General features: G+C 42.2%; 1 protein-coding gene across 1 annotated transcript in view; it reads left to right on the forward strand.

The window, feature by feature from the left end:
• ATP2A3 (ATPase sarcoplasmic/endoplasmic reticulum Ca2+ transporting 3) overlaps positions 1 to 5,678 on the forward strand; it is a 231,029-nt gene extending 225,351 nt beyond the window's left edge. Inside the window, exon 22 of the mRNA XM_068268507.1 lies at positions 2,350 to 5,678. Coding sequence (XP_068124608.1) covers positions 2,350 to 2,395 — 46 coding nt within the window. The 3' untranslated portion in view covers positions 2,396 to 5,678. The remainder of the gene's footprint in view (positions 1 to 2,349) is intronic.
• The last annotated feature ends 9,815 nt before the right edge of the window (positions 5,679 to 15,493 follow it).

Consider the following 15,493-nt stretch of genomic DNA (forward strand, 5'->3'; position numbering starts at 1 on the left):
CCATTGGGAACGTCATGTTCTCAATGGGCCAGAGGGCCCCGGATCCTCCCTGGTGCTCTGGAGGAGATTTATAGATGATGCATTCTTCATTTGGCAAGGGACTCGAGCTAGTCTCGATGCATTTATAGATTGGATTAATGACAATCATTATAACCTCCAATTCACTGCTGAATTCAGTAGACAGCAGGTCAATTTTTTAGATTTGACGGTGTATCAAGAAGAGGGCAGTATTTTAACCAAAACATACCTAAAACCAGTAGATACTAATACTTACATCAACATAGATAGTTGTCACCACTATAAGTGGTTGATGAATATTCCGAAGGGCCAGTTTCTACGGCTTAGAAGAAACTGTTCAAAAGTAGATGATTTTGAAAAAGAGGCTCAAGTTCTGCAAGCCAGATTTGAACATAAAGGATATCCACAGGATATCATTTTAGGAGCTAGGGAACAGGCTATATGCACTGTAAGACCGGCCCTACTGGAAGAGAGAGAGAACCCAATTGGCCACACTTTTCAGCAACCAAGTGTGGTTATGAGATACTCCTCCCAAGCTCTGAAGGTGAGAAATATAGTGAGAAGGCATTGGGGCTTATTAAGGGAAGATCCTGTACTCACCCCCCTATTACCGGAATATCCACAAGTAATATTCAAAAAATCTAGGAATTTAGGCAACTTATTAGCACCCACCATTAAGAAACCAGGAATAAAGAAGATTAAGGGATATTTTAAGAGATGTGGATTCTGTAGAGCATGTAAGGAATTGAGTTCCCCCATAGAAAGGATCTATCAGATCACATCTGGGAATGAAACATTCAGCATGAGAAATGTAACAAATTGTGATACAAAAGGGGTCATCTATGTGCTAACCTGCCCCTGCTCAAAACACTATGTGGGCAGAACAAAACGTGCCCTAAAAGAAAGATTAAGTGAACATTGCACTAACATTAAAAAGGGTAATAAAGAACACCCTTTATCAGCGCACTATAGGACGGAACACAGCTGTTCCTTTAAAGGATCCACATACTGTGTTATTGAACAAGTGGCAAGATCATGGAGAGGTGGAGACTTTTTATTAGAAATGTCCAGACGTGAAACCATGTGGATATACAATTTGAACACACTAGTTCCGCATGGATTGAATAAGGATCTTGAGCTGTATGCCTTTCAATAATTCTATCTACTACACAGTATAAAGAGCCACCCTCCTATCCCCTAGCAGCCAAGCTTTGAGAAAGAGAGGCGTTCCTCTCGAAACGTCAGCGGAGGCTAGAGTCGTGACGTCACGCCGCATAGGGGAAGGAGGTGTGTCGGAGTTCCGGACCGGCGGTGCGAGCAGGACGGAAGTTTGCCGAGTTGGAGGCTTGCAAGATCTACGCCACCCACGCCATCCGGACCCCTAGGGAGCCGGGCACGCTTGCCCGATACTGCATTGCAGATCAAGTCTCTCTCACCTAGCCGCCGGCCGGGGCTGATGAGATAGAGCGGCTTCCCGGAAGATACTATCCGCTAGAGGACTTATCATCAAAGGATACCACATCAGCGGAGGGTGAGATCGTTCCTTATCTAATCCAGTGAATATTGACCACTCCAATCCTAAAGATACGTTGTTTGGTTTCACTTGCCTGTCAGCACCTCAACAGGCCGATCGTGCCAACACTTTGTTTATCTCTGCATGCATCAACATCCTATTTGCTAGCACGCTTGGAAATACTCTACGCTTGTTTGCTTTACAGATACCAACTCATGCTTGGGATACTCATCATTGCAATCATTTCCACCGCTTCATTATGCAAGAGCTACTAACCTCTTAGAGCAGAGTTATTACTATAATATGCTATACTGTCATTAAGCAGTCTAGGACTGGTTTGAGTGTTTTATGATATTATTCTACATGTATTTATGCCATTGGGCAAAAGCCCTTTTATATAAAGTTGTTCAGGTTATCATACCTTTTATTAAATATTTTTATTTCCATTGGACAAGCGCAATCTGTAAGTTTTTATATTCAAATCCTTTTTGTATCTAAAATAATTTTTTACTTGACTTGAAATTTTCATGAAAAAGTTATAGATTTTGGCAAAATGCACATTTTTAGCAAAAATAACATTCTTAAAAGCGTTTTCTGTGCTTTTAAAACAGTGTAGTTATCGATTAGAAAAATAAGTGTCAATTCCCTATTTTGTTGTGTTAAGTGGGGTCTGGTGGGTAGGAAAAACTATGTGTAGATGGGCATTAAAGGTTGTTAAATCCCACACTGTATGTCGAATGATTTTAAAAACAAAACTTGAATTGCTTATGAGGAATGCAGGGTGCAGTGTTCTTACTCTTGTGTTTTGTCCTTTGTAGGAGGAAAAGATACCCACAACACTCGGATAACAATATTTCTAAATAAGACGTCCCATCATGACAGTTGATACTGCAGAATCCTGTGTCTGAAAGCCTGAAAAGATGGCAGGACTTACCACCTGCCACACAAATGCGGGTGAAATGTTAACAAAAACAAAACAAAAAAATGGAAATATTTGTTTGTAGCTTTTTTCTGTACATAAAGGTGCAATAACTGGACATCTTCTTTTCAATGGCTTGGGGATAAAATACATAGTTGTGATCATGCAAGATTGAATCCAGATGCTGAGGAAAAGTCAGGATTTTTATTTTCTTCTATGTCAACATGAAAACCAGGATGCCTTCAGTCCCTGATGGTGCTGATAGATTCCTGACCGGGAAAGCATACAGTGTGCATTGATGGCTAGTGAACAGCCACAGCCTGTTTGTGTAGCGTGGCTCTGTCATCATGGGGAACAAAGGCACTTCCTGCTCCAAGTGCTTTGTGGTCAACATGCATTGTCAGTTCACAGATAACAAGTTGTCTCACTTATGCTGTCCTGCTCTTGCCAAAAATGTGCTGTGCATTGGGGGGTTTTATATGAGGCACACAGCTGATCTACAAATGCAGATTTTTGCTGTGACACTGAGAAGCTGTGACATTCACTGTGTGACGTTTTATATGCTATGCTTATGAAGAGGCATCACCCGTTACCTTTACTGTGGATGCATTTGCCGTGTCCCCATTCATTTCAGCTTCTGCTTGCCTGTATTATTGCACTGTACCTGGTTGTTTACTAAATAGGAGAGAGGTAGGTAGTAGTTCTTCTATGGGTATTTGATGAAAAGCTGAGAAACTAGGGATTTCTGTGAAAGCTTGCCAGCTAAATTGAAGCTATGTAAAGGCTTATGTGTTCGTAAATGCTTTGCCAGTTTACTGTTTCAAAAGGAAACTACAATTGCGTCATTGTAAATAAGTAATGCCTAAAGCTTTACTGCGAGCACAATAAACACAGACCTCCTGTAACCCTGGTTCAGTATGCTTTTTAGCACAGAGCATCCAGCAGAGTCCTTTAGGTTTAGGATTTCAGCGCACCACATTTTGGGGATTCTGTACAGATCCTCTGCACCAGAAGCTGCTGTCCTGTGAGCTCCATCCCTTCCCATCGATTATCTGTTAATACATATTCACCAGTTACCTATTCATTTCTGTGTAGAAATTGTGCTTATAAGATCCCTCTAGTTGCTTCTTCTTGGGTTCAGGATTGCTTGCTCTCTGGAGCGGTCAAGGTCACCTTGGTGGACTCTGGTTGCCAGCACTAGTTTGTGTCACAGCAACAATATGGTCTTCTCTACCACATTTGGAAGAACCAGCAGCCAGAAGATCATGTGACCAAAGTTTCTACTGCAGTCTTTTTGGATTTCACCTTCAAAGTTAATTGCACATAAATAACAAAAATGTGGGGCAGGCTAGCAAAGTTTTATTTTTACTGTGCATAAAGCTGGACGTTAAATAAGTTGTTTCTGCACATTTTAGATGGTGTAGTTAATGGATCCCATTGTTCAAATCATTTCTGTAGATCCCAAAGACCTATTTTTCAAATATGTAGATACAAAGACATATTTTCCAAATCTGTAGATACCGCTCTACAAAGTATTTAAAGTTCTACCTATAAATGGCTTTCTTTGTTATAAAGATAACCCATCAGGTTTATTATAGAATGAAAAACAATAATGTACCATAACCTACACCAGCCAATCAAAAGAATCATGTGCAGTAGCTAATAAATGTTAACTCCTGATGGTGTACCTCAAGGCATTGTACAAAGAAAAAGCCTTTGGTGTTCTGGCTAAACTGCGATCATGCTTAAACATTCAAATATAATAAATAGCTGTATTGTGTCTTATTCTAAATCTAAACCTTGCCCATACAAGCCTGTGACCTGACCCAGTATCAGCAGTCACACTTTAGCTACATGTAGCTATATCATGTGACTAGCTTGGACTTTGGGTACTGCATTTCCCTCATATCATTTATGGGACCAAGGTAATGGCTGTCTTTACCATTATGTTTCCTTGCCATGCTCTTACACATCACCAGAGATTTCCCATGCAAATGAAGAGACTCATCCAACAATCACTGATAATAAAACTTAATTAGGTGACTGCTGATGTATCATGAGAAATATAACACATTTTCCTTAAAGCTGGACTCCAGGTTCATAGAAAAAAACTAAACTAATACAAAACCATATCGGACCTGTCAGAAATGTAAACACTCGACCCGTCAATGTGATCGAAGATTGCATAGCGTGTACCAGGCCATTGCAGGGGTAACTCTGGTCAGGAAAAGGTCTCACTATAGGTGGTGCACATGACTCCAGACTCACAACTGCTAATTTCATAATCCTTCACCAACCCCTAGTATTTCATATGACCCAGGCAAGGGTTGCAAACTGCAGTGTTCTGCAGTGTTCTCTGCTGCTCTCCATGCCTAGCAAATCTAACAACAATGTGTAATATTGGCTGCTCCTCCCAGTCCTTAGAGCTAATATTATATGCCATAAGATTTAATGACCATGCATGTAAATGAGCTCTGACTTCCTGATACCCTTGAGTACAGCTATAAGGATGTCAATGTCTTGCAGAGATTGAGCCTGGATGAGTCTTGTCTTCTGTCTGTGAAATGTCTGGATACAGCTAATTTGAGAACTGAACCAGAACTGTTAATCAAGTCTTTCTTCTAGTCCTGTTGGTCTGAACCTTTCTTTACGCATCTACAGCGCAGTTCAGCTTGTTAAACGGGATGACTGACATAGAACTATGAATGCCAGTTGCATTTGGCAAACTACCACCTAAAGGGAACAGAATAATTTAGTGTGATTCATGTTGTCAGGTCAGGAGACGCACTTTCCCATGAATGTTTTCCCACAGGGGCCAGGTGTAATGAAATATTCCTTGAGTTGTTACATGGTCTGCTTTCCAGTTACTGTATAAAGTATAATATAGGAAATATCTTCTACTGTCATCCAAGCAGTAACATTTGATTCCATGTATCCTCTTCTCCCCTGATGTATGTCACAGTGTCACCTGATGGATTGGAATGTATACACTTGTTATACTACTGAGCAGACTTATTGTACAGAACCAGATTCAAGATATGTTGCTGTAATTAAATAATATATTCTATATTTAAGGAACACTTGTTTTACAAAACACCAAGAAAATGTTTGACCAAATATAATATTCAGTTTTTTTGTTGAAGAATTGTATTCCAGTTTAGAGTGAACTCTAATTTTAACTATTTGTATATGAGTGAACTTTTTAAATGAATAAAGGCTATTATATTACATTGTGTGCAGGGCTACATAATTTATTTCTTTGTTCATGTGCATAGATATCTCTGTATTATGTCATATACTGGTAGGCAGGGCATCTGTTGGTGGAGCCACATCTGTTTCTGTAGCTCAGAGATACAGGTAACATGGATATCCAATGTCTGTGGTTAACAATCTGTTTATACTGCAGCCACAACTTCACCTGGTAATTACAATCTCTCAAGGCCTGTACTCACTGGTAGATGGATCAGGGAACGCTCAGCGGCGTTACCCGATGAATGAGCATTCCCCAGTCCATCTTCCTCCCCATGGGAACACGTGACGGCACACAACTGGCATAACTGAGTTTGAACCATCTTTGCAGGGGTGTCATCAGGAATCTTAATCTCCTTGGCGGTAACCCCGAGCTACAGTCAGGACGGCAAACCACAGCTCAAAGCGGTAACCCAGACCTACACTCGCGGTAGCCACTGGAGGTTCTGTGCAGAGCAATGTGCGCAGCAGGCGTTTCAACTCACTTCGCGGGGGTTCCCGGAGTCAGACGCCATTCTTCTTCCTCTCCTCTGAGGCTCTGCTTCCCCCTGGTGAGATAGCTGTCTGTCGTCATGACGACAGCCAGCAATCTCACTATAGGGTTAGAGTGCAACCTGGAGGACGGAAGGAAAACTGCAGCGCTGAAGCCCAGGGAGGTGAGTGCTGGGGCTGCTGCAGACTCTCTCCTGGTGTGATTATTTAATGCTTTTAGGGTCTAAAAAAAGCACATTAAAAAATTGTACCGCTTTTAGACCCTAAAATCATAAGGAATCATACCGCTAGGAAGGTTAAAGATCCAATCCGCCATGGTGGTCATAATAGCCGCCTGTCGCCAAACGTTCTTAGCTCAATCACGCATACGTACTCATGTAGTGAAATCGCAGAAACTATCGTTTGCCTCGCAAAAATTTGCCGGCTGTGGGAAAAATCACTTCAAAAATTGCGACATGGCTACATAGCTTCACGCGGCGTGACTGTACGTTGGAAGACATTACTGTAAAGTACTGGTTTACTCAACAGTACATTAGATATGTACAATATATGTTTCTATGTGAAAAAGGTTAACTTTTAGATGACCTAACAAGTTATGATTCCACATAATTCATCCTCTGTCCCTCCTAAACTTACTTTCTGATTTTTGAGTTATACAGTGTTAAAGGATATCCAAGGTGAAAAAATATCTGATAAGATAAACTGTTGTATCTATCCTCCTAATCCTGAAAATGACCTTTTTTTTCCCCAGAATCCCACAACTTTTTATTTATTTAATTTTCTTTTTTTAAACTTTAAAAAGTAGGTTCAATGTTTTGTCTCATATGAATGATATATTCTTTCACACAGTCTGTGTCCCACAGCTTCAACATATGAACTATTGACCCTTTTATGTATCGCCTGCACTCAGAAGCCTTTCTCTGCAGGAAAGCGTTTCATGGAGTTTGTATGTTCTCCATGTGTCTGTGTGGGTTTTCTCCGGGCACTCAATTTTTCACCCACATCCCAAAAAAATACGGACTATGATAGGCACATGACTATGGTAGGGATTAGATTGTGAGCCCCTCTGAGGGACAGTCAGTGACATGACTATATACCGTAGAGTCCCAGTTATCCGGAATGCAATTAACCAGCAGTCTTAACCAACCAGCACAAAGTGCCAACAGTACTCACAGTGGTGAAGGCCAATTTTTTTTAGGATCTTTGGGGCTCTGCTGTGCTTAAAGACTGGGTTCCATGACTCACTCAAGGCTAATATATTTTGTTACTGTATTGTAACATTTAATGCAGAGTTCATGGTATGTATATAGAATGGGGTATAGTACTGTGTTAGCTAGGCCTATTTTTAAAATTGCCAGTAGAGTCTAACTGGAACTACTCTGTAACTGGTCAGTCCGGGTTTGAATGGTGACGACTTCTGATGAGACTAAGCAGCAGGTAAAGGCATGCTTGAGCCTTATGGAGCTTACATCAGTGCTTCACTATACATTTCACGTCTTATGCTGTGACTGATGAATATATCATTATTAAACACATTGTATTGTAGACCCTTCAGACGTGTGAAAACCTGTAAGGAAATGCTGTATATTATGTAATTTCATTCCTCTTAGCATGAATTTCACTTCTGTGCGGTAATGTAAAGATTACAGCCCAGGAATAGGTTGAGAGAGCATGTCAAAGTGCTTGTCACATAGCTGTCATCAGAAACCGCTGTCATTTTCAAGCACCATTCGGCAGGTTAGGGGAATCAAGAGAAAAGACTTGCTAATGATTCAGTGTAATAATCCTGTCCAATTTATGTACTTTCTGTTATGTATTTCTTAATTACTATGTAATAGTTATGTTGTAGTATTTAGACTAGTTTAGTTTTGCCAAGTGTTTGGCTACATTATTGCTCCTAGAGTATACATTGCCGGTAATGATTATCTTCCTTATCTCTACTACTTACAGAAATAACCACAATCTGTAGGTAAAATACTGCATACTCAGTACTAAGACGTGTGTGTGTGTGTGTGTGTGTACATAAATTATATATATATATAAATTATATATATATATACACACACACACACACACACACACACACACACACACACACACACACACACACTATATTTTGGTGCATAAGACCACTTTTTAACCCTTGAAAATCTTCTGAAACGTCAGGGGTCGTCTTATACGCCAGGTGTCATTGATGCCGGGTGATATGCCCTATCCTGTTACCGCCTCTCAGATCTCGCTGCTGAGGACTTTAGTGAAGCGGCGCAGGCGCACATGTGCGAGATCTGAGAGGCAGAGAAGGAGGTAAAAAGGATACAAGGGTGGGCAAGCAGGGTGAAAGAGGCATGTTTTATGGGCACAGCGCGATCTATTCTTGCATACCGCTCTGATAAACAGGGAGAGCTGACCAATTCAAGTAGTTAAGCCTATATACTGTTATATACTGGGTACCACATACAGTACAGCACCAGTATCTGTTCATACATAGCACCAGTATAGGATTTTTTTTAAAAAATGTATTTGGTGTGCGTTGGAAGAGGGGTAGTCTTATACGGTGAGTATATCCCAAACTCTATACTTTAACTGGAAAAGTTGGGGGGGGGTCATCTTATATGCCCAGTCGACCTATACGCCTGACTATACGGTGAGTGGGACTATAAAAGGTGGGGAGAAAAAGTCACTGCGTCTTATAGTCCAAATGCAGGGAGTTCCTGGCTTTTGAACGCCTGCGAATACGAACCTCCAACCCGCGGGCAATGTCAGGGACTCCCTGTACTGTGCCCATGCAGAGGAGAACACAGGAGGACACATAGGGATGTGTGTATGTGTGTGTGTATATATATATATATATATATATATATATATATATATATATATATATATATATATATATATATATATATATATATATATATATATATATATATATATAATCCAGGCCACTGTTCCTGACTGTATGTTTTGCTCTGGGTTAAGGGGAATCTGAACTGAAAATAAACTTATGGGATAATGGATTATATGTGTAGTACCGCTATGAAATCGAACATTCGTAGCAGAGACACGAGTCTCATATTGTTTCCAGTACAGGAAGCGTTAATAAACTTCACTTATCGTCTGTGCAAAAGAATCAGAATCTGTTTTATTTGCCAAGTGCGACGGGAGTCATACTCAAAATTATTTGTGGTTCACATGGCATAGGCAAGTACAAAGACAGGCAAACAGATATGCATGCAGAAGAGACATACATTAACAGGTGTGCAAAAGTACATAGACCTTTACCAGCAGTTCAACAGTATGAGCAAGCCTTTGAGGCCTGCGTAGAGTCATTTAGTTCAAAAAACTGGCTGTGTGACCATATTGTCCCATGTGGTGTGAGGATCAGTGAGCGGCTGAGAGGTTTCTTGACCTAAAGTGAGTACTCCCCTAGTTTAGCATCAGGACTGCTTGGGAGAAGGAGTTCCTGCGCTTGGTGGTTTTGGATGGGATAGTTCTATAGCGGCGACCCGACGGGAGAAGTTCAAAGTAGCGACTGCCAGGGTGGCACAAGTGACAGGGCTGTTCCCAGTACATCGCTGCCGTAGATCGCAGCGCTGTACAATGTAACTAGACAGTGGTTTAGCCGTCGAACAGTCTGATAGCGGCGATCACCGCTGGCAGACTGTTGATGGAGCGGAGCTCTGTCATTCAAGCAGGGATGCACTCGCATCAGTGCTTGCAATCCCAGCTAATCTCCGCCCACCGCTCTTTACTACTTTCGGCGCTACGCCATCCCGGGACTGCCACCTTCCCCGATGCCATCGGCGTTAGACGGTCAGGAAGGGCTTAAATACGTATAGGTTATTTGACATGCGTAAATAAAGGGAAAAAGTAAATGTGAAGCAAACCTGAATCTAAAAAAAACTTATACTACAATGAATTGTATGTATAGTACGGATAATGAATAGAACATTAGTAGCAAAAAATAAGAGTCTCATATTTTTATATTCATTTATATAGCTGCTTTATAACATTACATCATACGGTCACATGATCATTCAATAATTTCTTTAAAAGCATTATAAACCCTAAATGTGTAAATGTATTTAAAACCGACATGTTTAAACTTTAGCATGATGTAGCTGTGAAGTTTTATAATATAGAATGCCTCTTAACAGAGAAATAGCAAGCATCAGACCTAACAGTAAAAAGAGTAAAGACTCATCCTTGTCACCGGAAGGAACGTAAGCTGGGCAAAACAAGGGACGAGTTAGAGATCCATGATAGTACAAAATCAAGCATTGTAGCATCTCTGACTTTTCTGACCACCTGTCATGTTTCATGAGGTGCTAAAATTCCAGGATAGTCTAAATACCCCCCAAATGACCCCATTTTGGAAAGAAGACATCCCAAAGTATTCACTGAGGGGCATGGTGAGTTCATAGAAAATTTTATTTTTTGTCACAAGTTAGCGGAAAATGACACTTTGTGACAAAAAAAAAGTTTCCATTTCTGCTAACTTGCGACAAAAAAAAATCTGCCACGGACTCACTATGCTCCTCTCTGAATACCGTGAAGTGTCTACTTTCCAAAATGGGGTCATTTGTGGGGTGTGTTTACTGTCCTTGCATTTTGGGGGGTGCCTAATTGTAAGCACCCCTGTAAAGCCTAAAGGTGCTCATTGGACTTTGGGCCCCTTAGCGCAGTTAGGTTGCAAAAAAGTGCCACACCTGTGGTATTGCCGTACTCAGGAGAAGTAGTATGTGTTTTGGGGTGTATTTTTGCACATACCCATGCTGGGTAGGAGAAATATCTCTGTAAATGACAATTTTTTTTGATTTTTTTTACACACAATTGTCCATTTACAGAGATGTTTCTCCCACCCAGCATGGTATGTGTAAAAATACACCCCAAAACACATTATACTGGCGATACCACGTGTGACACTTTTTTGCAGCCTTGGTGCGCTAAGGGGCCCAACGTCCAATTCACAGGTCATTTTGAGGCATTTGTTTTCTAGACTACTCCTCACGGTTTAGGGCCCCTAAAATGCCAGGGCAGTATAGGAACCCCACATGTGACCCCATTTTAAAAAGAAGACACCCCAAGGTATTCAGTTAGGTGTATGGTGAGTTCATAGAAGATTTTATTTTTTGTCACAATTTAGTGAAAAATGACACTTTGTGAAAAAAAACAATAAAAATCAATTTCCGTCAACTTTTGACAAAAATAAAATCTTCTATGAATTCGTCATACACCTAACGGAATACCTTGGGGTGTCTTTTTTCTAAAAAGGGGTCACTTGTGGGGTTCCTATACTGCCCTGGCATTTTACGGGCCCAAAACCGTGAGTAGTCTGGAAACCAGATGTCTCAAAATGACTGTTCAGGGGGTATAAGCATCTGCAAATTTTGATGACAGGTGGTCTATGAGGGGGCAAATTTTGTGGAACCGGTCATAAGCAGGGTGGCCTCTTAGATGACAGGTTGTATTGGGCCTGATCTGATGGATAGGAGTGCTAGGGGGGTGACAGGAGGTGATTGATGGGTGTCTCAGGGGGTGATTAGAGGGGAAAATAGATGCAATCAATGCACTGGGGAGGTGATCGGAAGGGGTTCTGAGGGGGATCTGAGGGTTTGGCCGAGTGATCATGAGCCCACACGGGGCAAATTAGGGCCTGATCTGATGGGTAGGTGTGCTAGGGGGTGACAGGTGGTGACAGGAGGTTATTGATGGGTGTCTCAAGGTGTGATTAGAGGGGGGAATAGATGCAAGCAATGCACTGGCGAGGTGATCAGGGCTGCGGTCTGAGGGCGTTCTGAGGGTGTGGGCGGGTGATTGGGTGTCCTAGGGTCAGATAGGGGTCTAATCTGATGGGTAGCAGTGACAGGGGGTGATTGATGGGTATTTAGTGGGTGTTTAGAGGAGAAAACAGATGTAAACAATGCACTTGGGAGGTGATCTGACGGTGGGTCTGCAGGCGATCTGATGGTGTGGGTGGGTGATCAGATTTCCCGCAAGGGGCAGGTTAGGGGCTGATTGATGGGTGGCAGTGACAGGGGGTGATTGATGAGTGGCAATGACAGCGGGTGATTGATGGGTGATTGATAGGTGATTGACAGGTGATCAGTGGGTTATTACAGGGAAGAACAGATGTAAATAATGCACTGGCGAATTGATAAGGGGGGGTCTGAGGTTAATCTGAGTGTGTGGGCGGGTGATTGGGTGCCCGCAAAGGGCAAATTAGGGTCCGATCTGATGGGTAACAGTGACAGGTGGTGATGGGGTGTGATTGATGGGTGATTGATGGGTAATTAGTGGGTGTTTAGAGGAGAGAACAGATGTAAATGCACTTGGGAGGTGATCTGACGTCGGATCTGCGGGCGATCTGATGGTGTGGGTGGGTGATCAGATTGCCCGCAAGGGGCAGGTTAGGGGCTGATTAATGGGTGGCAGTGACTGGGGGTGATTGATGGGTGATTGACAGGTGATCAGTGGGTTATTACAGGGGGGGTAGAGGCATACAGTACACAGGGGGGGGGGGGGTCTGAGGAGAATCTGAGGGGTGGGGGGTGATCAGGAGGGAGCAGGGGGCAGTTTAGGGCATAAAAAAAAAACAGCGTTGACAGATAGTGACAGGGAGTGATTGATGGGGGATTAGAGGGGTTATTGGGTGCAAACAGTGGTCTGGAGGGGGGGGGGGTCTGAGGGGTGCTGTGGGCGATCAGAGGGAAGGGGGGGGGAGATCAGTGTGCTTGGGTGCAGACTAGGGTGGCTGCAGCCTGGCTTGGTGGTCCCTCGGACACTGGGACCACCAGGGCAGGAGGCAGCCTGTATAATAGGCTTTGTATACATTACAAAGCCTATTATACATAGGGGCAGCGGCGATCGGGCAGCTAGTAACCCGCCGGCGCTTCCGAACGGCCGGCGGGTTACAGAGCGAGGGGGTGGAGCCTATCGCCGGCGGCTGATCGCGCCACGAATGACACGATCGCCGCACATCCACGCTAGATGCCACCGCCGATGGGCGTATTGCGATCGTTTGGGCCCAGCCCTTGCCGCCGCCCGTCGGCTGGGGGCGGTCCTTAAGCGGTTAATTCCTCACATATGCAATAACAAGATAATTCTGTGACATGCCTATTTATGGTAATATGGTAATGCAAAAACTTCAATTACATACGTTTATATTAAATACACCACAATTCTTTACCATTTGTGATAAAATACTTCACTTTTCAGAAAGTACTGTAATTCAACATGTCTTACATTTGCCAATGTCCCAAACATTTATGAATCTGGCTAAATCTGCTGTTTTGGAGGGAAAATGTACTTGAAAAGCTTCAGGTTTTCTATTTTTATAAATGGATCTCAATGATGAATGAACTTGAATTGATGGTCACATTCTATATGCACCAGAAGACAATATTAATGTCAGGAGCCATAATTCAGGTCAGTGGAATATATGTTTTGGTGGTTTGTGCACCATGTAGACAGTATGGGCCCGTTTCCACTAGGAGCGGTGCGATGTGGCTACATAGCCGCATCGCACCGCGGGTGTGCTGAAACATATGCACGCCAGTGGAAGAGTTTCCACTGCGTGCAAGTTGTGCGGAGCAATCCGAAAATCTGCAGCATGCTGCAGATTTTCGCACGACCGCAGCCACGTCCCATCTCCTCAATTCACTTCCGCATCGGGAGATGCAGAAGTGATGCAGCCGGCGGCGGAAGTGGTGCGATGCGGCTACGTAGCCGCATTCGCATCACTTTGTAATAGAAACCTGCCCTATTGTAACAGAATTTTGATGTGCCACAGAAACTTAAAAAGGGATCAGTTAAGGCATGAGCCCATCAGATACAACAGATATCCTGTAAGTATCTGTAAGCTGGTGTCAGAAGCAGATTAGATAATCTTGTTTGATTATTCAGTTAGATCGAATATAAAGATTTTTCTAACATGTCCGATCAGATTTTTATAGAAAAAAAACAGGATAATCGTTTGTTTTTCTTGATAAAAAAAAAAATATTTTCTACTTTCATTCGATCATTTTGGTTGAATAAATGGGAAAATTAACGTTTGTATCATGTATGGGTGCCATTAAACAGACCTGGCCAAAGCTTAGGCCTGCTGACTAGGGGAACAAGGGTCGCTATGTAGCACTTTAGATATGAACTGTTTAGAAAAGATTTACTTATCTAATACAATAGATCTTTTCCATGACCCCTGTATCTCTTCCTCCTAACAGCCTACCCTATTGTACTGAATCTCTTGAGAAGCTGAATTCCAACTCTGCTAATGCACTAGGGAAAGTACTGTATTTAGCTTTCGTAAGTGGTTTAAAAATAAATATGCCTTACAATGATGCCTATGACAGCCGATTGCTTTGATTGGCGGGTGGGGGGTAATAAAAAGAAAAATAGCAATGTTTATTAAAAAACAAACGGAAAAAAATGCCAGCAGGGATCAGAGCCCGTAAATTTTTACACATTGCACCACTAACGTGTAAAAATGTATGTTAATGTTCCTGCACCGACGGGAATGCGTAAAAATGTACACAATGCAATGTAAAAAATAGCCTGGTCACTAGGGGGGGGGGGGGGGGGGGTAAGCTTACGGTTTGTTGCTGTAAATGCCTAAGCAGGATGTTACATTTTTATTCTGTTTTTATCTTCATTACATGTTGTCAGTCAACCATAACCTAAAAACAAAAAAAAATCTTAATGTTTTTATACTACTGTATTGTTCGCTTTTCTGTACCAATATAGCAGACTTAATTGTTACCTTACACACAGCATTTTCCCTCACACACTGCCCTTTGTCTGAGAAACCTCCCATTCCTCCTTATTTAGAACAGTTCAAGAAAAAAATCTTCGCCATCTAGTGGTTTCTTAAAGGGGAACTTCAGCCTAAACAAACATACTGTCATTAAGTTACATTAGTTATGTTAATTAGAATAGATAGGTAATATAATCTCTTACCCACCCTGTTTTAAAAGAACAGGCAAATGTTTGTGATTCATGGGGGCTGCCATCTTTGTCATGGGGGCAGCCATCTTTTTGGTTGAAAGGAGGTGACAAGGAGCAGGAAACACAGTTCCAACTATCCTGTGTCCTGATTACCCCTCCCAGCTGCACACACTAGGCTTCAATGTCAAATTCAAAATGTAAAAAAAAAAAATTGCACCAAAACAGCAGAACGAGAACAACATCAGAAATCCCATCATGCTTTGCACAGCATCAGGGGAAAAAAGCCCGGGCAGTTTTCTTCTGTGCAGCTAAAAATGAGTCTTGTATAAGAGGAAACTATTAAAGAAACACCAGGCCTTTTC

The sequence above is a fragment of the Hyperolius riggenbachi genome, chromosome 2, assembly GCF_040937935.1.
Source record: "Hyperolius riggenbachi isolate aHypRig1 chromosome 2, aHypRig1.pri, whole genome shotgun sequence".
NCBI classification, from domain to species: domain Eukaryota; kingdom Metazoa; phylum Chordata; class Amphibia; order Anura; family Hyperoliidae; genus Hyperolius; species Hyperolius riggenbachi.